The following is a 26196-nucleotide window of genomic DNA, read 5'->3' as shown; positions in this document are numbered from 1 at the left end:
AACAATAAATATTAGACTTGATAGTTGAAATAGATAAATTGAAAATAAAAAAGCTGACTACTAAAATGTGCTTACCCTGAAACTAAAAATGATTTAGTTTTGATACAGGATTGGAAAGTGGTAGCTACTATATGCTCTATTTATCTAGCTATAAACAGAAGTAGATTGAGTATGCTGTTTGAAATCAGCAAGAAAATAATGGCAAAAAATCACGAGTGTTTTGCTTTGTGTTTGTTTTTAAAAAATATTTGTTTTCAAACAACATTGAGTTGACCACTCATTGTGAAATAAAAAAACCCCAAACACAACAACAAACCTACACATTTCTTCATAAAAGGCATTAGCATTCTTGCAGAGAAACAATACCCGGTTCCAAGTTGCAAAATACATTTGCCAATTCCATGTACTTGGAATAGTTTTGAGAAGACAACGGTAAAAATCCACACAAAAGAATAGCCAGACTAGATACAGGCTGAACACTACAATGGTATTGGTTTATATTTTTGCATTTACTGAAGAGTTCAAGTTTAAACAACAACAAATAAGATATCCCAAATCATGTAACATATGAAAAGCCAGCAGAAACAATACAAAAGCAGGATCTTGGAGAAAGAAAGTGGGATAAGCAACAAATATGAAAATTAAAAACAGACCTAATGAAAAAGAAAAGGTTTTGGGAGACACATCAACACTAATTAGGATTTCTAGGAATACTTCTATAGATCTGAAAGAAATCAGGTGTGATTCCACTACATTTAAACTAAACTAAAGTGGTCTTGCAATTTTCTTTGCAGTTTGAATTCTAAGAATGCCCATGCTGAGTCAGGTCATCTAGCCCATTGTCAAAAAAGATCAAAACCAAATTCCTATAAAGTATTACATAAACAGACTTAGTAGATACTTCTCAAGAATTCTTGTCAAGGTCCCAACAATTTGCAGCTGAGACACCCCAGAGCTGTGAGGCTGTTCCCATCTACCTAATCATTCCATAACATTGATTTTTCTTGAACTTGCTCAGTCTTCCTTGAAATTTATGCAAGTGTTCACCACGCACACATCCTGCAACAAGGAATTCCACAGATTACATGCTATGTGAAGAATCAACTCGTTTGTTTTGAGCTTGCTAGTTGCTAGCTTTAGGGGGTGATCAACCAATCCTCACTCACTTTCTCCCTAACACTCATGTCTTATGACTTCTGCCCTCTTTCGACCCTACCCCTAAGTCCTCTCTTCTCCAGGTTACAAAGAGGTAACCTATTTAGCCATTCTTCATACAAAAGCCATTCCATACTTTTCCTTGCTGCTCTTCTCTTGACCACTCCCAATTCAAATACAAACTTTCCAGGTAGATGGGATAAGAATTGCACAGAGTATTCAGATGCAGGTGCACCATTCATACAATGGCATATTACTTTCTTCCGTTTTGTTTGTACACTCAGTAACAGTTAAAAGTCTGTGATATTTAGAAACGTTCATCTTAAAATCCATAGTCTTCACAATGAAAACTAGGAAGTATATCTTACAGACTAAATCCCCTCAAACATCTTTTCTTGTACACAGAATGGATGAAAGAAAGGTCTATATGAGTTCCAGTCTTTCCTAGATGAAAAGCTTTTGACTAGACAAAAAAAAAAAAAATCTTAAAGTTCTCTAATAGAGATCTCACAACTTCAGCTGATAGAAAATTCAACTAATTAAAGTACCAGCAAGGGCAGTAAGCAGATGCCTAAGCATCACACTTGGCACAGTGTAACTCAGCGCTGCCCAACACTGTCATACATTAGCCAGATATTTACCATATTCTTGTTTTATTTTAGTATCTCTGTGCCACAACCATTTCTGGCATAGGACCTCAGAACAGCGTATCTGGACTGCAACTCAAGACATTACGTTCTGAGAAAGCTTAAAAGCACCAGACACAGCACTACAGATACAGCAAAGTGATTGTGAAATAATCACAAACCACCCTGCCAGCACCTAAGGGCCAGCTATGATGTATCCGTTTTTATTATAATGTAAACAGGATTTATTCCTACATACCAGAGATTCAATGATTTCACTAATGGTTGGACCAATTCCTTTAGAAAGGGACATGATCTTCAGAAGCTCATAACACATCATCAGACACTTCAGCAGTGTTTCAGGATCATTCTTCAAGTGGGTCAGGGAAAAGAGAAAAACGTTATTAATACAAATGGTGGCTGTGATAAGGAGAATGGCGACATTAATCATAATTTTTCCCTACCCAAATAAACATTTCCTGTCCACTACACATTTTTTGTGCAAGAATATTAATCAAAATTTGTCTATAAACTATGATGAAAAGAGATTCAGGTTCATGTTTTCAGTTAGTTAAGGCTAAAAGCAGTAAAAACAAGACCCTTTTAGAATTCTTTTATTACTCAAGGACAAAAGAGCAGTTTAACTGCAATTCATTTTTTCGCTAGAGCATACCATCAGCTTCTATACCTGCAGAAGGAGAATACTAATACCATAAATGTTCATTTTCATTTTTTAAAATTTAGATGATACAAGGCCAAACTACACTTTCTTTTAAAACTATGAATAAGCATCAAAACATAACCAGCACTTGGGAATACAGGAAGGGAAGAGACCTTCTCCACACGTGTTTCTTTAATTTCAGGTTGCTCTGCTTCTTTTATCAGATCATTTTTTCTGTGTTCCAACTCAGTTATTTTCTCTTTTAATACTGATGCTCTATTAAAATCCTGCAGAGTAATGCATTCTTCCAAAGCTTCTTTTGCTTCAAAAAGTTTCACTTTTATTTCAGCCAACTGCAATACAAAGTAAAAAGAAAATTAATGTAACACCATAACCTTTGTGGTATTAGCCAACAATACACTATTGACACTAGCCAATAATACACTACTATACAAGTCTCTTACTAGATGGATATGCTTAAAAAATATTTTTCTTGTTAACTAAAATCTGCTTACCTTAAGCTCACGCTTTCTTATTTCAGCGACATCAACAGGCTGGTCAACTGTAACAATTGGCTCACGAACTTCTGATATAATTTCTGCAATCTATTGTTACAAACAGTATATTAGTGCCATTAACTTCAGCTCAGATGTCAGACACTAAGCATTTAACTTTTCCAAATTTAAAATACCATTCTTCTGAAAAAGTATTGAACATCTGTGCAGTTTCCCTTAACAGCTAATTCACTGTAAATAAATTCTCAATTTGACAATATATAGTCTAACCATGAAAGTCTAGTGTTTTCTACCATTTAGCTAGGTAAGCAAGAAAACAGAAGACTGTATATCCATGAACAAGTTAAGCAGTTTCTATGCCAACAGTTCACAGGCACCATCTCCTCTAAATCTGAACACATGCTTTAAAAAGAATTACTGGTACCGAGAGTAAGGTTTTAAAGTCAGACCCTTTATGTTAATAAAAAATTAGATGAAACATGAGGAAAACTAAAGACTGAATGAGACAGGATAGTCTTAATTTGATTTATTTCGTATCAGATCACCTCAGTTGAAGTTAAACTGCCTCTCAAGCTGTACCAAATCAACAGAATGTATTGAATCAGTGTATTTCACTAGAATAATAGAAATGCACACATTTACTATTACTATTGTACTATAACACTAAGATTACCATAGGTTCTTCCATCGTAATCATGTAACAAACCCATATCCTAGCTTTACCCACTGGATTGAGGTTTTCCAAAAGTGATCCCTGTCCTTAAGTCCAGGGTTCATTTAAAATATTTGAGCAAAACCAAGGGTCTATTTTTCAGGAGTCAAGTTTAAATAATTATGCTGTATATAAAGACTCTACTATATCAACTACTTTTCTTAAAAGGGTTTTTAGCACCTATCTCAGCTAAAAGGAGGGAAGAAAAATCTGAAACCCGGAAATGTACATTATCCTCACTTTGAATGTTCTAGTCAAAACTGTTTGGATCTAATATGACAAAGGATTCTGAAATAGGCTGTCAAAGTGTAATACTTTCCTAATTTGAGGATTAAATTTACAACACCAGCCAAATCTCTAAAAAAAAGAAAAAGCAGGGGGGGCAGAACATAAATGCTTTTCCAAACTAAAAATATTTTAACTCCTGATATTTCTTTTACAACGCTTCAAAAAGGCTGTTTGATATGCTGGGAAAGCAGAGCCTAGAAAACAATGAGCCTTTAGAATTACTTACAATTTGAATCCTTCTATCATCATCCTTAACAATACTCAGTAATCTTTCCGCAAGCAGAGATATAAGGGCTGCTGAAGTTGCAGGTAGAATGAGAATCTTTTGTAAAGTACTTAACAGATGCTTTCTGCATTAAAGAGGAAAGGAAAACCAAACAATGTTTGCTTATTCAAGAAAATGGAAGACATAAGAGTTATTATTTTACCCACTTTAAGTTAGTGTGAAGACTTTATAACACATTATAAAAGAAACTTCTCTATAGCTATATTAACTGCTGAATTTATTTTCTTACTTAGCAATATTTGTCTTTTCCTGATTTTACCTGATTTCTCTTGATTAGAAAATGCTGAATTTTTTAATCAGGTGTCACTACTATCCAATGAAAGGTCATACCAGCAGAAAACAGTCAGAGTATCAATACTGTAGAATGCTTTCATAGAAATTATCTGGCTGGAAACTAAAAAAAAAAAATTACAAGTTAAACTATCCTGCCAGTTCAGCATACATATAATGCATTCCACTGAGAGTTTGAAATTATTGCTGTGTTTGTACTATCATAACTGCAATTTTTCATAAAATGCCTGTGATGGTATGAACTTCCAAATTTATTCACTCTTATTATTTCACATCAAAAGGCTGTTCAAATTATAGGAATGACCCAGTTAACACAGTCCAATTCAGCTTGGCATCTAAAACATCTGTAACCTCTTACGCCTTAGCAGACTGGGCTTAAAAACGTAAGAAACACACAGGCTACTTGCTATAAGTCATCTGCTGAAAAGTAATCCATTTATCTCCTTTTATTATATTTTATATACCATGTTACAAATGAACAGTCTTGTAACTTCATAATCTCAAGAATACGTTATGAAAACAACTGAATATGTTCCCCCCAAACAATGTTGTATCTGCATTAAAACTCATTTTTCCATAAACGTAAGTAGACAATATTTGGCACGCTTTTGGGAACAATCCCATTAGAGAGACCGTGTCTTTCTTCCAGCTAGCATTAGAAATGTATTTTGTTTGTTTCATCAGGTTATTTTCCCAACAAAGACTCTATGCCTGTCCACAGCCATGAGTGCCATAAGCTTAATAACAGAGATTTTATATTTAAGTTTACCTTCCTCCCTCTTCCGTGGTATCCATGCAGCCTATGATAAGAATCAGTTGCTGGCCTATAAATTCTTTTGTCATCAGGTTTTCAAAACAAGTGAAATCTTCTCTTTGTTCCTCACTAAGAACTGGCATATTTTGAAGGTAACTGAATCCAAATAGAACAGATGTAATTGAATGCAAAATCATTATTGGAGAGTAAAAAATAAAAAAATAATAATAAAACCACAAAAAACCACCCCCCCCAAAAAAAGAAACGAAACCCAAAACACCACCACTTTTCTGTCCTGTATAAACAACTAGTTACCTTACCTACAAACCTTAAAAATTAATGTTTGTGTTCTCCTTTTCATAGATTAATAGTTCCAGAAACTTATTTATACCAAATAATGTACAGTTTAAAAATAATGCACTTCATTAAAAAAATCCCTTGTTTGAGAATGCAAAACAGTAAGAAACAGAAAATGACAAGTTATGCTTGTACATGTGATTTCAGTTCTGTACCCCTGCATAAAGGCAGCATCTTAGGAATAAATGTATACATGTACCATTTTTCATATATACTACTAGTATTTTCCTGCCTATTTAGGTACTATGTATTCTTCTACACATTCAAAACTGTTATATTGCCTACAAACCAAAATACAAGAAAATCATTAAAGTGTGCAGTGACGTTTAAATTCTTTATTTGATCAAGTATGCCATCATGGAAGAACAACAATGTGTTGTCAGATACACTCAGCCACATAGCATAGAAACTGTAATCTGTTTGTATGTTTCTTTATTTTTCTGGAGTCATTTTTCTTTTATTGAAATTTTATTCATCAATGAGAGCATGCATGTTCAGAAAATCTGGAGTGAAACATATCATGTACAAAATTCAATACTAAATATAACATAATACATCAAATTCAAATACCAGTATGAGCTGTGAAAAAGATGCTTATTTTTACCACAGCTTTGCAGATACTTTTCAACAACAGTTCATTAAATTTAGCAAATTTTAAAAATTTCTTCAGTTAGGATGAAAACTTTGCACGTAGCTACCATTTAAGAACACCTGAAATTACAACAATGTAGGCAGCTGCTTGTGATCACTATACAATAATGTTACCTGCACCAGATAATAGTGAAATATCTAAATGAAGCTTACAATCCTGCACTTTTTCTTAAGTATCAATGACTTGCAGTTTCTTGCTTCTCCTAACAGATACTCTCACAGTGCAAATAAAGACCTGGATTGTACAATTGCAAATGTTACCTGAAACAACTGGTGGCCCAGCTCACCAATGAATAGTTTAACAGTTGATACTACAAACAAGTACCAGCAAACCTAATTAGTCTTACTCAGCCTCTTCCTGAAGGGGAAGATAATTGAAGGCATTTTGAGTAAGATCGGTTGGAAAAAAGAAAACCTTTTTTTTGGAGACCAAATGTTTTATGGACTCTTACATTAATTATGAATGAATAAATTTACACCCACCAGACTGGATCCACATTTCAAAATTAAGGAAGCACAGATGCTTCATTTATTAAAAGTTTATGAAACATGTTAGCACATTCCACATTGAAAAGTAGCAATGATTTCTATAAGTACTACTAGCATACTACACCCACTGAAGTGAGAAAGACATACACGTATTTTTAATTGGAAACATCTATCAAAACAATGTATTTTTCAGCAGATCTGATTTATAGTCATTTCGGGAAGCTTCACTCTACACTTTGCAAGTACAATACCTCAGTTAAGATTTCTTGGCATTCTCTTCATGCTCACAATCATAAATTCTGTTTAAATTTTATGTTAAGACTAGAGTATCCCACTGAGACAAAAAAAATTTACCTTTCTTCATTTTGGTAAAAAGATTGACTTAACAAAATATTCATTTTTTTTCCCCTGATTCATGTTCTGTAATTGGCTCATTTAGCAGCTTTGTCACTGCCTCCAAACATAAGTTTTTGGGAAGCATACCTGCCTAAGCAGGGGAAAGAGAAAGGAATGAACTTTCAGTTTCAAAAACACTTCTCTTGGGGACAGCAGCCAAATTTTACTTTCTTTTCAAAAACTACAACAATGAAAAAAGTATCGGTTTCTTCAAGATCTAAAAACCTCTTTCTGCAAGCTCTATGCAAAGACACAGCAACCCACATAATAACAGATGGACAAAGGATAGCTGCATATTACAGAACAATTACTCTATTACCTTAAATGGCAAAGAATTATATGCTATTGATCTAGCAGTCCATCTTGCTGATAATTCATGAGAAAGAACATTCCAAAAATTATTTTCAAGTTATAAATTTGCTTTTTACAGTTTTTGTTTAAAAGAAGTAAATCCTCTCAAAAATGTTAAAAAAAAAATTTAAAAAAATTTTAAATCACTGTTCAAGCACAGCTGTAGCTTTAGAGGAAACCTGAATAGTTTAATAAAAGAAATATTCTCTACTTAAAAAAAAAAACAAACAACAAAATAATTTATTTTAGTGGTAAGAGGTTTATTTTTAAATGCAATGTACCTTAATAAATAATCTGCATATATAGCTGGTTCTGGCAACACCTGTTCTAGTAAATCTTCACCTTCTTCACCTTTTGATTTTAGATATTCACAAAGACATCTCCAATATAACACATTCTCAGCTGTTAAGTCTTCCAACGGAATCAGTTTTCTGAACAAAAATAAATAATACAGAAAGATAAATAAAATAGGGTCAAAGACAACAAATGCACAGAAATAGATTATTTCCTAAAATGAAAATAAAATCCTGTCAAAGGTATTCCCCACAGAAATACTTAAAGACTGACAAAGATAACTATGTCTTTCTTAAGTGAGGACACGGAGCTCCCTGAGCCTCTCACTACACTGTCCTTGTCAGTATTTTAAATCAAGTCTGTTCATATCAGTTTGCAGAAAGATTCTGCTCAGCCCTTCAGACCTCCTAGAGCAACCACCGAAGTATTTAAACTCTATGAAACACTGTTATCACCATACAAGTCTGGAAAACTGAACTCCATTAATCTGCAGAAATGCAACAACTGCATTAAATTATTTTTCAGCTTCTGTTTACGAATTGTTTCTTCCGTTCTTAATACAAGACCTTCACACAATATTCGAGTAGCAAACATAGTATGTCAAATGCAAAAAGTAATCTCAGCATCTCTGTAAGCTCATCCTCTGTTTACCAGTCATAGAGCCCCACTCCTTTTTAAAATCATAGTCTTTTCCATGCTAAGCATGGCATATAATCTTTGTTTTCAGCAGCAGAACGTTAAGTTGTGCATTAATTCTACCTCAAAACAGAAAAAAAGAGTATCACTGTCACTGGTACTTTGCACTCCCTTGAATCCTATTTTACTTGCAAACTATCAATAACAATTTTGTTTTTCTTTTAGGTCCCTCACACACACAAAAAAAAGAAAACAAAAAACCCCCAGCAACATGTACACGAAAACTGATCATTTGATGGCTTCTCATTAATCTGACAAGTCTTTATTTAAAAGTAAATTTAACAAGCAGAAATCATAGACTTCAAAAATCTAAGCATTTATCATACGGATACTGCATCACTCAAGCTGTAGTCAGAAACATCATACAAGGGCAAGCCTAATGCTTTCCATAAATCAAATAACCTCATTACAAGCGGAATAATTTCACTCACTTCTCAAAATGTCATTAGTCTAACAGATCTACTTCTTAAAAAGATTCTCAGTTAGTCCAATCTTCCAGAACAGAAGCTTTGTTTTGTGCACGATCAAATTCAGACAGACAAGTCCATAACTACATAAATTTTTCCTTTGAACCTCTTAAGATATTGGCACATTTCCAGAGGGTATAAGAAAGTTATTTCACCATTATCGATGCTTTTTAAGGCCAGACAGGCCCACATCTCTAGCTCTGGAGTACAATGCATGTGACAGCTACTGATTTCAAAACATCTGTCATAAGCTACTACTAGAATGCAAGACACTTCATATGATGACATTACACGTTTTCCCCCAAAACACAGAATAAGATTTTGTTATCATTTTTTAATCAGTGACAATTTGTCATTTAAGTTTATCATCTGAGATTAGACTCCTACCACTGTTAATAATCTTTCCACTCTGGTTGCCTCAATTAACTCAAGCTGTTTCTTCTCACACCTTTTTGCCTCCCTTAGCAATTTCCTACAACTTCTGATTTCTTGTTTTCTTCCCCCCTTCATTTTTGCTTTATGGATCTTAATATTCATCGTGCCATCTTCTTCATAGCTTAGGAACTCAGTCAAATTCTACCAAACATTAACACAGGAAAAGAAGCCTCTAAGATACCAACTTCTGTCAAGCTCTGTTAATACGAGTAAAATAGCTCCAAAAGAAGGCTGAAACACAAGACCAATAATTCCATTCCGATGATTCTCCAGTTTATGGTTAACTGAACCAGCCCCAAATTGTGCTGCCTCTAGCTCAGCAAAAAGGACAGAGGGAAGCCAAAGAGGACTAGGAAATGTATGAGAAAGACCAGAAGCATTACTGAGAGGTAAGAGGAATGGGAGAAAAGGAGCTTTTCAGTACCACAGGTTAAAAGAAGAGAGGAAATTACAGTTGTGGGGGTAAACTAGAGCATTGGCTTTATTATAAGCTGTACAGACAGTACAGGAAATAAAACAAATTAGACTAAGTTGTTACTCATAGAAAAGCTTGTTTAGTTGATTAATTTACTGTGTGTGATTAATTTACTGAGTGTTATTTTTGGGGTGTTCAGGAAACAAGAAGTGAAAGACATTTTTCATTTTTTCCTCTTGCTTATCTGGCACAATCATTTTCAGCCGGTGAACACAGATCTTTTAAAGAAGAAAAAAGCATACCCAAAACACTCAAGTACACAAACACCAGGGAGACCTCATGGCTTACACCACAATATCAGCTACTCTGCTCCCAATTTAGATATAACCTTTAATTTAATATTCTTATGCAAAATATTCATCTTTTGGAAATGAAAACTGATCTGCATACCTGTTGTCAAGGTTTTTACAGTTCTGAACAAAGTCATGAAGTGGAGATAATGAAAATATAGCATTTAGTACTGGGATGGCCACTTCTGGGCAGTTTTCCACATCCAGTCGATGAAGCAATTCTAAAACATCTCCTTCAGTCAATCGTAACCAGGCTTGAAGCAACTTCTTCTTCATTACCTCCTTAACAGCATCTAATAATACAGGAATTTAAACGGTTTAAAATGTTAAAGGTCAAAAAATACCAAGTTTTCAACATACTTCCACAAATCATTTTTCTATAGAAGGCTTTTTGGAAATAAGTTATTATATAGTTGAACGTAACATTACCTTAAAAAAAAAAAAAAAAGCAGTTAAACAAGAACTACCTATGGAGCACTACTACATTTTTGAGGCAATATATTCCCCCCCCCGCCAGGGAATTAAAAAAACAACCAAAAACCCCTCTATCCAAAAACTGTGACATCTAAAGACAGCACCTCAACCCAGAAAATCTACAAACCATGAAGTCTTGTAGAGCAAGGAAGTATTCTGGGGAAGCATTGTTACATACTTGCTGTTTCAGGGATTTAGGAATTGGCCCCTTTTGGAGGCGGGATACTACTGTACAGACCTTTACTCTGAAATGCCACATAGAATTCTTGTGTTAATTCAATTATTCAACTGGATTATGAAATTTACATAAAGATACTTTAAGGCCTGCCTCCCCATTGCCACAACGAACAAATAGTTTCTGGATCAGTAGAGTACTATTTAATCAAGGGAAATGTATTTATGGGAATATCTAGAATATGTACACCATTAATACATACACACAAATTTAAGCAGGAAAGTAGAAGGGCTAATAGTCTGGTGGAAGTAAAAACATAACTAGGGAGTGATACAAGCATGCTCTTAGAACCTTTTAGAAAGCAATATCCAATATAATGGAAACAAAGTCCACACACACTGACAACAGTCATCTTTCCTCTTCTATGTACCTTATGATAATAAAGACAGCACTTAAATATAGTCAAGAGTTCAAAAAGAGCTGTAAAAAAGGCCTTGAAAGAGCTAAATTAAGGTCCTAAGAATGAGAAACCTTTCTAAGAAGGTGAAAAGCATAAACACGTAGAATGTAGTAGAATGAAAGAGAATGAGAGTGAAGAATTGACAGCTGAATGCACACTGAAAAGTAGAACTAAGCAGAATCTGGATTATGTCTTCTAGGTCTCGTTTAATTATAAACCCTTGTTCTGAAGCCAATATGGAAAAACATCCAAAATTTCAACCTAGCAACCTTGAATAAGCAGGTTCCTCTCTTGTTAGCTTGGGAATTACTCAGATAAGCAAATTCGAGAGATATACATATTCGAGGTTATAGAATTTGCAAAACAGATCAAAATGAAGGAATACTAGTGGATACATATATAAATGCAGCCAATTTGGAACATAAACCTCCTTTGCCCAGCAAAGAGCATACGATATCAACAGTATCAGTGAGGCTACACACCCTGGCAGATATTTTCCCTTATGATTCTAGGTGTCAAGAAAAAGAGCAAGTCCTCAACAGCTGGGACGAAGAATCATCCTAAGAAAGAGACAGACACCAACAGAGAAAGTATCTGCTCTGGATCATAAAAGAAGGCAGCTCTTTTATGTCGAACACCTCAGTGTCACTGAAATACAGGCCATGTAGAAAGGCTGTACCTTCTCAGTAAGGGAATGCAACAAATCCTTGTTCGTGACAAATGAAGGATCACAGGAAAAAATAGCGAAGGTAGCTTCCCCCCAGAGTTTTGAAAGATTACTAAAACAGAAACACATTCACCCTAAGACAAAAGAATTACCTGTCAAGACCAAGTATTACTGGGGGGGCGGGGGGGGCAGGCAGGGGGAGTGGCAGCCAGCAGACAAGCAGCAGCTAGTTAGGTCAAACAGCAAACTAGTATACTGATAAGAAACAGTAATTCAGAACATGGGTTTTTCAGTGCTACACTTCAAAAACAAAACCTGGCAAACTTCATTAGACTACTATAGAACAATTCAGAGTAGGTAGGGAAAAATGTTAATTGAAACTTATTATACAGAGGGAGGACTTCTTTTTAAGTGTAGCTCTATACAGCTTAAGCAAGGACTCAGCTGATCCTCTCTTCCTTTGCTGTCAAGAACATACTAACGTGATCCCCACTAGCCAAAAAGAAAGGTAAATCAAAAAACCCACATGCATACATGACATGCCTTTAAGTGCTCCGGTTACCAGTGCACACAGTACTCTTGCCTTGTTCTCTAAGTGAATATCCACATAGGTCGTATTTCTCACAGTTCACAAGCAGCACATCACTAAGCAAGGAAAATTCTCAGAGTGAAATTCAGCAGGGCTTAGTACAGATTTTCCAAACAAAGTATGTGGATAACACAGTAGCACTTAGTAAAACTGGCAGCTTTTATTGTGAAGTTCACATATATAATTGCTATTATTGAAAAAAAAAAAAAAAAAGCCATCTTCTATGTAGGCAGGCCAAGATTGTCTCACTCAGATGCATGTGACCTTTTGATCTTTTGGCAACACCACCACACACAATTATGGGTACATTCTGAATGGCTCTTTATATAAAAATGATACAGTACAGAAGACATCAAAAAAAATAAAGCTGTTTCATGACAAAATGAATGAGGGTCAATCAAAAATTCATTAAAAAAATTCAAGGTAGTTAAACAAAAAACTAACCAGCTGAGAAGATTTCTCTCCGAACACACATAATGTTTACATTTCAATTCTTTAATATATTTATTAGTTACAAAAATATCTGTAATGAAACATGTTTCAAAATACACTGAATTAAAGAATTACATTTTTCTACTTCTGTGTTTAATTACATTGCTGTTTTTTAATTTTAATAGCATTTGGTCCTATTTTAGACCAAAAATAGGTTTCAGTTTTAGACTGAGAACAGTGGTTTTCAAGTCAGTCTTTTGAAAGTGCAATCCTCTTCGGGTTTGTCTACTACAAAGGGACTGGAAAAACAAAGCAGCAAGCAGAATTTCTTGCGCTTAAACATTTCCTGGTACCTCATGACTCCCTTTGAGCTCCTTATTATTGCCATCACAGCTTCCACATAAATCATCCCCAAAACATTAGAAAGTATTCTCTCTTAAACATTTGTATTAAGATGTTGAGGAAGGTGATCTCTTACCAGATCTGTCATTAAGTCCTTGTTGCAACAATTTCACTCTCTGCGCTATTGACAGAGCTCTCATGTGAATTTTTTCTGCTAAAACCTTAAAAAAATATTAGGACATTAAAATACATTTCTACAAATGATAACAACTGTATTCATTAACTACCTGTGGATTTAAACTCTCAGTTTTATCCATCCACAGAAACTGTAAGTCAATAGAAGCCTGTAATACCATCAGCATTGTACCAATACATTAACAAGCAAATTCTTGTGCATGGAAGAAAATGTAAAATAAAATAAAGTAAGAATAAAATTAACAAATAGCTTAGAAGCTTGGCAGCTCCACTTGAATGCAACACCTGGATACGAAAACTATTCTCTCTTTAAAGCTCCCAGAGCAATGAATACCTGCAATGAAATGACTGAAGTATGTACTTTTCTTAAAGCCTACTAACACAGAGATTCCGATAAAAAATAGCATTGAATCTAAGTGAAGAAAGAACAGAAGATAGTTCTGTGTGGAAAAAAAATGAACATTTTGTTTGAAGATCTTCCTTAAGATGCCTGCACAAGAAATTTATATGGTAGCATATCTTCTTGCCCTTAGCCCTACACATAAACATAAGTAATGGTTGATACGTCTCAAAATTGGAATACTAAAAATATGCAATTTTTTTTACACCAGTATTGCTGTGACACTACCATTACTGAATTATCTATTATGTAATAACACAGAAGAAAAATTGCTTCACAAACAACACAAAATGAATAGATAGAAAACAAAAGATTGTATACATAATCTATACGTTTACTGTCTGACCCTGAAAAGCCGAGTTCTATCACAAAAGTAATTTTTATGAAGCAAGTTCTGCAGTCAAGTTCAGGGGTTCTAACTTGAAAACTTGTATTAAATCACTGCCCCTCAAAATTCTGGCAAGTGAAAATAAATTATTAAACCGTTCTTAGTGTTTAACCAGTGAAATATAATAAAAGTTTTAAAGCCTTTTTCCTAAGTCAGTCTTTGAAATTAAGTGATCCAATTTACCTCATATGCCTGCTTTCTGACAGCTTCCTTTACATCCATAGTGCGACCTACAATTTTTGGCAAAGTCCTTGCTGATGGAGCAATACACGACAGCACTGCACGCCTTACTTCTGAATTGGAATCATTTTCAAGCAATGTGTTGTAAACTGAAAGTAAAATAGTCATAATAATGTTTTCATAAGAGTTTGAAACATTACAGAAAAACAAAGAATACTAAAAAAAAAAAAAAAAAAAAAATCAGCAGCTATTATTAAACCCCTTCCTCTGCCCCTGCATATCTCATATGAATTTAGGGAACAGTTTAGGGTCACAACCCCAAGATTTTATGGCAATTACACACTGAGCTATGATCTCAAAAGAAATTCAACTATGAAAATAATACCTGCAATCATAAGTAGGATCTTCAGTTAATAACTCTGAAAATTGCTAGATCCCAACGATAAATAACCACTCTGCCATTTACTAAAAAAAAAAAAAAAAAAAAAAAAAAAAAAAAAAAAAAAAAAAGCTTCCAAATGTTGGCTCCTTAAGATCTCTATTCACTGGCTCGACATCTTCATTACCTTTGAGGTAGATCCTCAGATTTTCCTATAAATGGAAAACTGCAATCTCCATTAAGCCTACCAAAACCCAAATAGTATATCTCTTACATAATGCTTTTTGTTATATTCTTGACCCTTCTTCAAAATTAAAAGCAAGAACAAAAAGAATTTAATCAGAGAATATTTGAATTATTCTTCCTGCTCCGAGATGATGATTGACTATGAAATTTATGTGCTCCTAAATAAGCAATGTATAAACAAACACTGAAAAAATATAATTTCAAAGAAGGTACCTTAACAGCAACAAAAAAAAACCCCCAACTAACTAAATTACACTCTTCACAAAAGACAGTATGTAAAGTTTAATCAGGGCACAATTTACATAACAACAGCTGTGCAGGTAAAAACCTACAGTCCCTCTACCTTGAAGCAATGGAAGTAGAGGCTTAGTCAAGAATCATACCACACACAAAGAAACCCACAAACGGCACAAAGACAGCATCAAGAAACCTGGGTTCCATCGGTGCTGATCTCTTAAAGGAAGTGATACGTAAATAAGAAGAGATGGGGGGGCAAAAAAAGCATAGGTCAACATCAGTAACCAGTTTGCCTCTCATGTGGCAGACAGCCATAATTTGAGACAAAATTAGTTTTTCTGTTATCATCTGTACTCCTCTAGGTGTTTTTGTACAAATTGAACAGAATTAATAGTACAAAGGGGTCCTTAGAGGGTAAGAACTGAGCAAGCATGTATCATACCTCCACTCCAATTTGCAAAACACTATTATTCTCACCATCCTTCAGCTGCATTCAGTCCATAGAATAGCCTGAGCCCAATATGATTTGTCTGTTGTTTAATCCCCAGTGGATCTCTCCTTCAAGCAGTTCTGTCTTTTCCCCTTGAACATACACAACTCTTGCATCTACAACCTCCTCTGGCAAAGAGCTCCACAGTTTATGAACTATTACAAGAATACCCTCTACGATTTGTTTACTCAATGCTTAAAAAAACTCTTAGAACTGTTTTAAAGAAATGTAAATCAACAAACATTCTTAAACAAAAGAAAAAACCCAATACTACTTACTATTAACAACAGGACAGTTTTCATCCTTAGGATCCTGAAGTCTCGACAGGGCCAAGACAGCTTGAATTCTCACATTCGAAAATTTGTCTTGAAGTCTAATCAGCATAGCTTCATTAATTTGATCAAATAAGTCATCATCAATCTGGGCATTCTCTGGCATATTTCCCAAAATCTTATTAACAAGCTGACATGTTCGAAACCTAACTGCATGGCTGTTTGCAGTGTGAGACTTAGGGAAAGAAAAAAAAAAAGTCTTCTTATAATCACACTTCTCTCATTTCCAACATAAGGCTATTAATATGCACATATAAGTAGTTAATATTCTATACAATACATGAAATCTGCATTCCGTATTTCAGAAGCTTCTCCTATTTAAGTTTATTGTTCATAAGATTAAACAGTCACAGAACTGGAAAACTATTATGGCCCATCACCTGTATCAGTGGTACAAAGGAAGAAACATGCTTACCACTCAATGTGCACTACAGTACATTAGCTAACTCACTGCTCTGTCTCCATAAAACATTAGAAAGAAGAAGAAAAAAAAAGATATTAGCAATGATGACTAGTGATCTTGGCCCGATCAATAATTTTTCCACGTCGAAACACTAGTTTAAGAAAATGTAATTCTGATTGTGTTTTCATGCTATTGGAACTGTTAACCTTCTTTCTATGTAACACTTGCAATAAGCAGAAATGAATAATAACTATGCCAACCATACTTGTATGAAAGATCTTTTCATAATTTTACTTATCACAGGAACAGTATAAATTCATTTCCACAACACTTCCACAGTTTCACACTTATAAATGCACCTATAGTAAAGCCTATGACACATCTGACAGCCAAATAAGAAAACAGTTCATATTTTCTCACAGGCCTAAATTTTTAAATCCAGTTGTTGGGTTATTGGGGGGGTGTGGTGGGTTGCTGGGGGGAGGCGTTACTCGTAAAGCACTAGCTTTGCCTTGCTTTCACTTTTTAAGTTCTAGTTTGTAGCTATCATTTCGAGCGCCAGCAAGTTTTCCCCACTGCATTAAGTTTCCATTTGTTACGTTAAAGATTTAATAATGTGTTACTGTACCTGAAGCAGAAAGTTAAACACATAATTCAGAAGTAAATTATCTTCTTCTCCCTCCTCACAACCATCCTCTTTCTCCATTTGATAAAATGAAGTAACAAATTTAGCCACAAAATTGATAACTTGTTCCACTGCTGGTTCCCGTCTGTAGACTATCATAGCATACTTAAGGAAATGAATGAATTTTTCATGAAAATCCTCCTTATCTTCCAACTGAAAAAAAATAAAAATCAAACCACAACAAAAGATAACTACCCAGTTCATCTTTCAAAAGCAGTACGACCGAAAAATAAACGGTTTTATAATTGACAGCTTCCATTTAAATTTTGAAAGCGCTAAAGCCAGCAGTTAGGGCACACCCACTGCTGTGCACTCTTCACTGAATATTTTGCTTTAACTCCGCAGCAGGCATACGTCTTGACCACTGGGCTCCTTCCTGGCGTTTACATTTACCTGCTAACAGGTTTCAGACCGGCAATCGACACCCCCATCCGTTATTATCCTGTGTCACACCTACTTCCCGGGTATCCAAACACCCCCCAGCAACACCATTAATACTTGCCGTGGGCTGTTCTTACGCCCATGTTCGCAACTATGTATAACAGTTTAGCATATGGCTTGTTTTTGGTTTGTTTGGGTTTCTTTTTTAAGTCGCAGGCTCTTCTCAGTCATACCGGCCCCAACGCTTGTTTTAGGGGAACCAAGGCCGAAGAGGCTCCCTGCCCTCTGAAGGAAAAACCGAGCAGCTGCTGAGCGCCCTCATTTTCCCCTCAGCCTGGCGGGTCACCAGGGGACCTCCTCCCGGCCACCGGCACGCCCCGAGGGCAGGCGTACCTGGTTATAGGTGTTCTTCAAAGACACAACGAGCTTCGCCTGGTTCTGGTGAGGCTTCTGGGCCAGCTGAAAGGCTTCCTTGATTTGCAGAAGCTTCTTTTTCGCTCCCATGGCTGCGGAGAAAGGGGACGGTCACCTCACCACTGCCCTGCTCCGGGCTCCCGTAGCGCAGAGCCGCCCAGGGAAGGCGGAGAGCTGCTGCTCCCGCGCAGGGCCCTGCAGCAGCAAGGCCACTCCTAACGGCGGACGGAGCTCCCGCCCAATAGCCTAGCCTAGCCTAGCCTAGCCTAGCCTCCAGCCGCGGGGCCGCCACCAGCGACCGTCCCCCGCCAGCCGCCACGCGCACGCCAGCAACGGCCGCAGCGCCCGCGCGCCCAGCTTCAAACTCGGCGCGAGTACTGCTCCCGGTCTCGCGAGAAAGTCGGTGGGCGGGGGGTGGGGGTGGGGTGCGCGTGCTCGCCGCCGCGCGCTGGAGGCGGGGCGGGGGTTGGGCGGGGGTTGGGCGATGGCGGGCGGAGTGGCTGTTATCTGGGAGCGCGCGGAAAGCGCCGCGCCGCCATCTTCCGCTGGGGCGGGCTGGGAGGGAGAGGGGAGCGGCTGGGGCGGGGCAGGGCCGCGGCCGGCTGCCCCTTCGCCTCCCGGAGCGCCATCGACGCAGGAGCAGGGCCGCGGCCGGCTGCGCCTCCGCCTCCCGGGGCGCGGTCGAGGCAGGAGCGGGTGTTTCAAAGTAGGCTGGGTATCGGCCCTGCTGCGGCTGAGGAGAAACGTCGGGCAAGAGGATTTCCAGAATGTATGTTGGTGCAAAATAGTTGAATAAGCCTGACAAACTCTGGTACTGCCCTCAGTTACTCTCCTAAAGCCCTCTCCGGACGTGATCATCTGGAAAAATGAGTATAGTTCCGTTTTGTAAACGGGAGCCTTACGCCAAAGCAATTAGGGTAGCAGACCAAGAAAGCTCAGCCTGTGTCTAAAAGTAATAAAAGCCCATTTGGAGAATGATCATCCAATGAGACAAAAAATGCTCAGCTACTGTATCTAGAGCGAAATGTGTTTGCTTGTTTTAAAGTTAAGTTTTGCCTGTTTTAAAGATTTAGGTAATAAAGGGGATTAAGTTCACTAGGTAACTAGTTAAGTAACAGGTTACTTAGTTCCCTGGGTGGACTATCTAAGCTGAATCCAATTTTCAGACTGTGCATTTTGTATTGAAACATCCTTCTGTTTTGTATTGGCTGTAAGGGTGGGTTGAAAAGATGGATAGTATGGATAACTTGTTGCACATTTGCATTCCTTCCAGACTGAATCTTTTACTAGTGGAAATTTTCCCTAAGTTTTCAAGTGTTTGTTGTGAACCTAATGTTTTCCCAGAAATCCTTTAACTTGAGAATAGTAATAAATTCTGTATCTCATTAAAACCAGGAAAGAGAACTAAGCTCAAACTCCAGAGACATGTTAATGGGTTACAGAACATACTGTGAGACAAGGACTGATACTTAATGAGAAGCAAGGCAGGGGATGATTAGCTGAGGGGAAACATTCTGAGCATATATTAATTACAGAGTTATGGACAGCATTCAAAAATGTGAACAGAAGTAGTTAACTGTGGACACTAGGAACTTAAGGTATTTGATGTCTCTCTGTGTTTGGGCTTAAAAAAAAAAGTGTCTAATTACCTCAAGTGATGATAGTTATCTAATAAAAACAGATAACATACCATCAAATGACAGTAGGTCAAATAGACAGAACCCATCCTGAAGAACGGTCATTCTTAGCTTTCCAAGAAAAAAAGCACTAGGGGTCAGTCTTGTTCCAGGGCTGAGTCTTCCCTGTGTTTAAGTAGCAGATTTTTATCGACAAAATAATGGAATTATTCTATCTTTTCAATTGTGTCAAGGATTATGGGGTGTATGAGCTGTATGTGAAGAATGGAGGGCAGCAGCAGGAAAAAAAACCATTCTATTTTATAGATAAAAATAAATTTTAAAATCATTTATACATGTGGCAGAGTTGGGTTTTTTCCTGACGTATTTTATTACCATACATTTGTGTATGTTTAAAACAGATATCTGCTTTTTAAAGATGAGTCATTCGTATTTTGTATTAACTTTTAAAACGTATGGATCTGGCCTAATCCCCTTCTGCTCCTAGAGAGCAAGAAATAGATTCTATATGCACAAGTACAATAGTAACATAGAATCATATATATTAACTTTTTCCTAAAAGTTTTTGGTTTATGTTAGCAAAATAGTCACTCTACAAAAACACTATAATCAACAGCAAATCCTTAATGAGTTGGGTTTTTTTGGAAGGTTATATTTTTTAGGGCAATACAATGTGTAACCATCTTTCTGTTTAAGATATTTTTACTGGAAAATTAACTTAATCTAGCTTTTTTTCTGCTATAGGAAAAGAAGACTATGGAAACAGGAAGAGAAGAGGATGTGGAGAAGAGGATGGAAACAGGAAGGGAAGAACAGGTAAAACTTTGTGATTCTTGTGGCTTTAAAAACCCAGGACTTTTATTTTAAGTGAAACTAATAATGTGAACTGAATTATTTTTTTATTCCCATGTTTGGCAGCCCATTTATACCTACCTGCATCTCAGATCTACAGATGAGGATTTTCCCTGGTGAATACCTTGCAGTATGATGGATTTCATCCAGGATGGAAGACTTATTTCTTCCAGTCTGCTTTAAATATTTCTACTAGGCTTTGTATTTCTACATAGAAATAGAAGTCAGGCTTCTGTTATGACAAATTGAGGTCTAACCCAGTTAGACATCCTGCCTTTCAGGATAAATATGCCACAGGCATCCAGATTCCCAGTATCATAATTGGTATTTCATGTGTAGGTATATAACATGCTGAAGTAGGATCACAAATGTTGGCCATTTAGACTTTGCTCCGCATAGAGTATAACAGTGTCCCTGTGATACCAGATACTGTGTTCAACTGATAGAGGTGTTTGCTGTCAGAGTTTTTACAGGTTATGTTTCAGGGCCTTGACTACACTAATAAGCCTTAATGGCCCCTGACCAGCCTCACCTGGGGCCTCCAGCCATACCCCTTGCCCATGGGCCCAGGAACCCCATTTCAGCTCAGCCCTAGGCCTTCAGTCCTTTTCTGAGCTAACTGTCAGGGCTCGGTGAGGGCTGGCTGCTTCTTGAGGGATGGATATAATGACTGACTGTGAGGGCACCAGCAGCACAGGCCCAGAGGTTGTGGCCAGTGGGTTTCACTTTCTGAAAAGGAATGATGAAACTCAGAACCTTGGATGGTGCTATGGGCTCTGGAGGGAAGTGTGCTCTAATAATTCAAGATTTTCCCTTGTCCTTCAAAATAGTGACCTCATCTGCTGTGCTATGGTCTAGTTCTGGCTGTCTCTCTCTACTTCTGACCCACTGTTCTAGATCCTTTCTCTTTCCTTTGTCAGGCTTGTTGTGTGAGCAAATACACAGTCCCAAGGTAAGCCAAACTTGCTGCATGCCAGTTACTTTGTGGTAATTTTAGATGTCAGTCACTTGGTAAAAAACAGGTTAAAAAAGGAAAGTTGTTGCTGTCCTATTTAGTAGGTATTCCAGGGCTTTTATAACTGATCCATCTGGTTGATTCCAGTTTCCATATTAAAAATATAAGTGCAGTAATATTTCATCCATAATTGGGCCATCATTATGCAGTAGTAATCGGAGGTTCTGTTCACCACGTCCCTCCAAAACTTGTGTGTAAGTCAGCTATAAAATTGTATATATGTTTTTGAATAGTTACTGTTTTCAGTCAACAAGGAAATCAGGAGCACTTCTAGTGTTTTTTGAATTGGACTCTCAAATCCTGTTTGCTTTATGAGGTGGGAAGAAATGAAGATTATAAAGTAATTATATATAATATTTTTATATATATGTAAAAAATACACATAATATGTGTAATTACCCAAGATGTACCAGTGGCAGAACCACTTTATACTTGTCCTTTTTCTTGCATTCAATCCCAAAACAAGATTTATTGGAAGTAGGATAGTGAATTAGGGGAGCAGGACAGCTGCTCTTACGAGTCTTCTGTCTAACTTTTATCCTTATTTCTATTTTTTGTTTTCCTGTAAGAAGGAAAAAAAGAGTCCCTGAATAATGTACTCAGGAGTCAAAAAGCTACTCTGGGACCAAAATGAATTTAAATGGAGATCAATAATGAGGATAGTGATTTATGAATTAAATTAGAATCTCACTTAGGGATGCATCTTCCTTTGTTGAGACACTAACTTGAAAAGTTCTAAATCCATTTTATTGATACAGCTTTGTCATTTGAAACATAACATGACAGTTAATGACTAACTGTATTGTTCTACCATTTTCAAATGCGAATTTTATTGGACTGCGAAACAGCAGAAGAGTGTAATCGGGGGGATTGGTTTAACTTTGCCCTCATGTATTAAAAAAAAAAAAATGCCACTGACTTCAGTAGTACTGGTATTTAGAAAAATAGCTGAAGAATTGAGCTCTCTATTAATAGTGTTTTGGGAAAGCTGTTTGTAATATGTTAAACAGGTGCAAACTTAGGTATTAAACATTTGCAACAGTAATATCTTCTTTATGTCTTGGAATTTGGGGTGTATGGATCTTTTAATAATAGCTAGTCTTACCTCATATATGACACAAAGATTTTTTTGTGTAGGTATAAGTAATGCTGGATTGATGGACTTGGGTTTCAGTTGAGATAGTGAGGTAAACTGGGTGAGTTTGATCCATATGGGTCACACCTTACTTAAATTATACTGATGTTTAAATCATGCAGGGTCTTAAGAATTTTATATACGTATTATGAAAGCCTACCTGAAATTTGTTTCAGCCATTTAAAGCTAATTTTCTTGGTGGCAAGGGTTTTGTAATAACCGTAACCAGAATTGCACCTTTTCCCATTTGACAATCCTGATGATGTTGACTTAGAGATGCTTTTAAAGATTTGCTGATATGGACTGATCAGCTGTCAGAGAATGTTTCTGACATTCAAGTCACTGTTATAGACTAAATATGTGACAGGACAAAGTGCTTGTATGTTAACCAAGCAATGACAAATTGCTTTGGTACCATAGAAGAAGGATAGGAACTCAAAAATTACTTTGCATGCAGATTTTGTTCAAAGTTGTTTCTTTTCTTTTTGACAGAGGGAGAAAGGCATTATAAAAGCATTCTAGAAGGGGAAAAGTAATTTGATTTTTGATTCCCCCACACCTGCTTCTAAAACAAGAAAGGATGTGATTCCAAGTCAAAACTCATTAGAAACCCTATTTATTTCTTCATCGATTAAGAACAGTAAATATTCCTTTAATGTTGTGTTATTAAAAAAAACAGACCTGAACACAAATTTTGGAAGGATGTGATGAACAGAACATGTACTTTTTGTTGTGTGAAATGGCCCAATCCACCAGCAAAGTAAGAGACAGAACATGCTTTCATATAATGATAGTCTGTGTGCTATGATTTTCCAAATTCAAAGGTTGAGAAGACTAGTTTGTAGAACAAAGGTCTCTAAACTCCTTTATGCATACCACAGTTGGCTGAGTTAGGACTGCAAAGAGGGATTATAAAGATTTCAGAAGCTATATAGTCTGCATACTCAACAAGCAGGAGGTACCAAAAATGGAAGACTTAGTCGCTTACTCATATATGACTTGCTTTTTATAATGAAAAGGTAAATTAGTTAATGCATCTGTGCAGTAAAGCTATAAACCTGTGTGCAATTACTCATAGACTTAGAAAGACTGTAGTGCCATGACCACCTTCTCTCATAATTTACTTAAAACTAATGCAGCAGTAATAATTCAAGCAGAAGTGTGTGTTTTCTGTATAGACTTTTAATTTATATTTTAAACATCTTTGCCATATACTGCCCTAAGTTAAAGAACATTCTGTAAGTTGCTTATGTGTTCCATGCAGTTCTCACAAAACCCACATTTGTGTAGTGCACACTTAAATTATGCTTTGTGACGTCCTTGCTTTGTCATCTTATCTATAGGTGATCCCTAGATTAATTAGAAGGAAAAAAAGGTCAAATTCTCATTGAAAAGCTCTGGCATTATCTGCTGAAATTCTGTTATTGAAATCAAGTGGGGTTTTTGAGTGGTGGAACTAATGAACTTGAGTCGCCAATGAATTTATGTTCTGTGGTTGCATTTTCTGGTGCATGAGATCTGACTGAAACTTTCCCAATGTTTGAAGTATTGACTGGCAAGTCTTGTCTTGACTCAGAACAATTTACCAGGGACAAATTATGTTCTGCTAACACACCATCTTATACCAAAGCCTCAAGTTTTTCTCTCTAACCCCCCAAAATACATAAACAGCCTGCTTGAAAATATCCCAGTGATTTATTCCTTTCCCAGTGTGCCTGAAGATCTGTGCTCCTCTGCTCTGTCCATGCCTGTGTAAGTGTCTCAAGTCTCTGTCCAGCCATGCATTCAGGTCCAGTGCTGTTTTCTACTGAACTCTGCTGTTCAGTAGAAAAGACATGAATGTTACTATCTGTCTGGTAGGGCAATAACACAGGTAACTTATTGTAAGTACTTTTAAAACCTTTTGCATTTTTCTTAATTTGGTCTCTATTCTCACTCAGTTTTGTTCTTTTTCTGAGGAAACAAGGTACCAGGAAATTTCTCTAGCCTTTTGTGTTCTTGATTGTGCTAATAAGCTTGTCACTTTTATCAAAATTTTACGTATAATTAAGTTCCTACACTTTTTTCTCAAATTGATGACCGTATAGAGAAGATATTATAACTGTATTAACTGAGTTAAACTTAAGTGTGAGTACATGTTTTATTAGATACCAGACAATTGACAATGGCATGTCCTTATGCTTTAGTCATAGAGTAAGTTTCAGTCACAGGCAGAAGCATCTTGGACACTCGATGTCAGTGAATGAAGAAACTATACTTAGTCATTCCTGTATACAAGGCTCTGTTTCCTACCTTTTCTTATTAATGTTCTGTCTGGGCTAAAATTCTCTTCCCTGGTTTGTATCTCCCAGCAACTGTGACCATCTTCATTTTCCTTCCTGGCCTTCCCCTTCTCCTATGCTGAGTTTCTCAGTCAGTCTTCATTTCCTCTCACTCCTGGATTGAAGATTCTTTCTGCCCCTGGAGATTTAGAGTCCCTCCTTTTGTCCCAGCAATGTAAGGGTTTGGTTTCTCTGTCCCAAGGCGTTCTTATATCTTCTCACTCCTCCCCACTGCCTGCAGGCATTCTTCTGCCCTGATCTTTTTCCACTTGGAGTGTTTATTCTTAACAGTGCTTTATCTCTTTTTGCCCTCACCAAGGATTTTCCCTTTTTCCCTACCCTTAGCTGACACTGGATAATCCTCCTTCCCAATTCTGATAGTCCTGAGGAACCTCTTTTTCAAACCCACCACTGGCAAAGTGGAAGCTTCTTGCCTGAGAAGGACAGAAAGTACTGCCAGGAGGTTAGATGGGAAAGCTGCCTTACCTGCATGGGGCAAGGGTGCAGAGGCAGCCTCATGTCCCCTCTGGCGGGCTGCAAGCCAGTGAGCTGAGATGGGGCCCTCTGCCTGCTCCGTGGAGTCTCTTGTACTGGCTGCAGTGACACATCAAAGGGGTGTTGAGCAGCTCTTGGCTTCTCTTACCTGTTCTTTCTCCCTTTTCCTCTTTTCCACCTCTCTGACTTCACCCTACTTTGCCTTCTCCTACTTCCCCTTTCTCTTCTAGACTTGTTTAAACGTGTCCACTAACCATTTTCTTCTTGCATAACACTTTACTGAACCATTCTTCATTAAAAATCCCATTATCTTAATAGCTTGCCTTTTTTGTGCCCTTTTTTCTGCCTTGTCTGTCCTTTTATTTATTTTTACATGTAGAAGCCTGATTTCTTTGAAGAGAGGGAAAGGCTTGCAGATGAAAAAAATGACCCGTAATATTGTCAGTTTTCTACTGGCACCTTTCCAATGCCTTTGTGTAACTGAGGGGAACTGACCAGCCTCTTTGGATAAGGCAGGCGGACCAGATCCTGGACACTGCTCCCGGGCTCAGCTGTGCTCAAATGTGCCTCTTAGCTGGAAGAACTGTTCCATTCTGCTTTGAGCTGAGCAGCAAAAATGGAACAAGGTTTTCTTCATCTCTTTATTGGTCCATACGTACTTAAAGAGGATTGCCAAAATAACA

The 26196-nt window shown here is 36.9% G+C and overlaps 2 protein-coding genes across 4 annotated transcripts in view; one reads left to right on the top strand and one right to left on the bottom strand.

The window, feature by feature from the left end:
* Window positions 1–18427, bottom strand: part of NCAPG (non-SMC condensin I complex subunit G) — a 28755-nt gene extending 10328 nt beyond the window's left edge. The window contains exons 1-12 of the mRNA XM_009470663.2: window positions 18038–18427; window positions 17207–17416; window positions 16122–16350; window positions 14495–14640; window positions 13465–13549; window positions 10290–10482; window positions 7814–7963; window positions 5304–5444; window positions 4184–4307; window positions 2958–3047; window positions 2616–2795; window positions 2041–2151 (exon numbers count right to left, since the gene is read on the bottom strand). Coding sequence (XP_009468938.1) covers window positions 2041–2151; window positions 2616–2795; window positions 2958–3047; window positions 4184–4307; window positions 5304–5444; window positions 7814–7963; window positions 10290–10482; window positions 13465–13549; window positions 14495–14640; window positions 16122–16350; window positions 17207–17416; window positions 18038–18148 — 1770 coding nt within the window. The 5' untranslated portion in view covers window positions 18149–18427. The remainder of the gene's footprint in view (window positions 1–2040; window positions 2152–2615; window positions 2796–2957; window positions 3048–4183; window positions 4308–5303; window positions 5445–7813; window positions 7964–10289; window positions 10483–13464; window positions 13550–14494; window positions 14641–16121; window positions 16351–17206; window positions 17417–18037) is intronic.
* A 217-nt stretch (window positions 18428–18644) lies between these two features.
* Window positions 18645–26196, top strand: part of FAM184B (family with sequence similarity 184 member B) — a 55938-nt gene continuing 48386 nt past the window's right edge. For all 3 annotated transcript variants that reach the window (XM_087736016.1, XM_087736017.1, XM_087736019.1), the window contains exons 1-2: window positions 18645–18827; window positions 20440–20511. The gene's annotated coding sequence lies outside the window, so the exon portion shown is untranslated. The remainder of the gene's footprint in view (window positions 18828–20439; window positions 20512–26196) is intronic.

The sequence above is a fragment of the Nipponia nippon genome, unplaced genomic scaffold, assembly GCF_047370975.1.
Source record: "Nipponia nippon isolate SJK-2023a ecotype South Korea unplaced genomic scaffold, ASM4737097v1 scaffold_6, whole genome shotgun sequence".
In the NCBI taxonomy this organism is placed as follows: domain Eukaryota; kingdom Metazoa; phylum Chordata; class Aves; order Pelecaniformes; family Threskiornithidae; genus Nipponia; species Nipponia nippon.
This window is presented reverse-complemented; position numbering and strand designations above follow the sequence as displayed.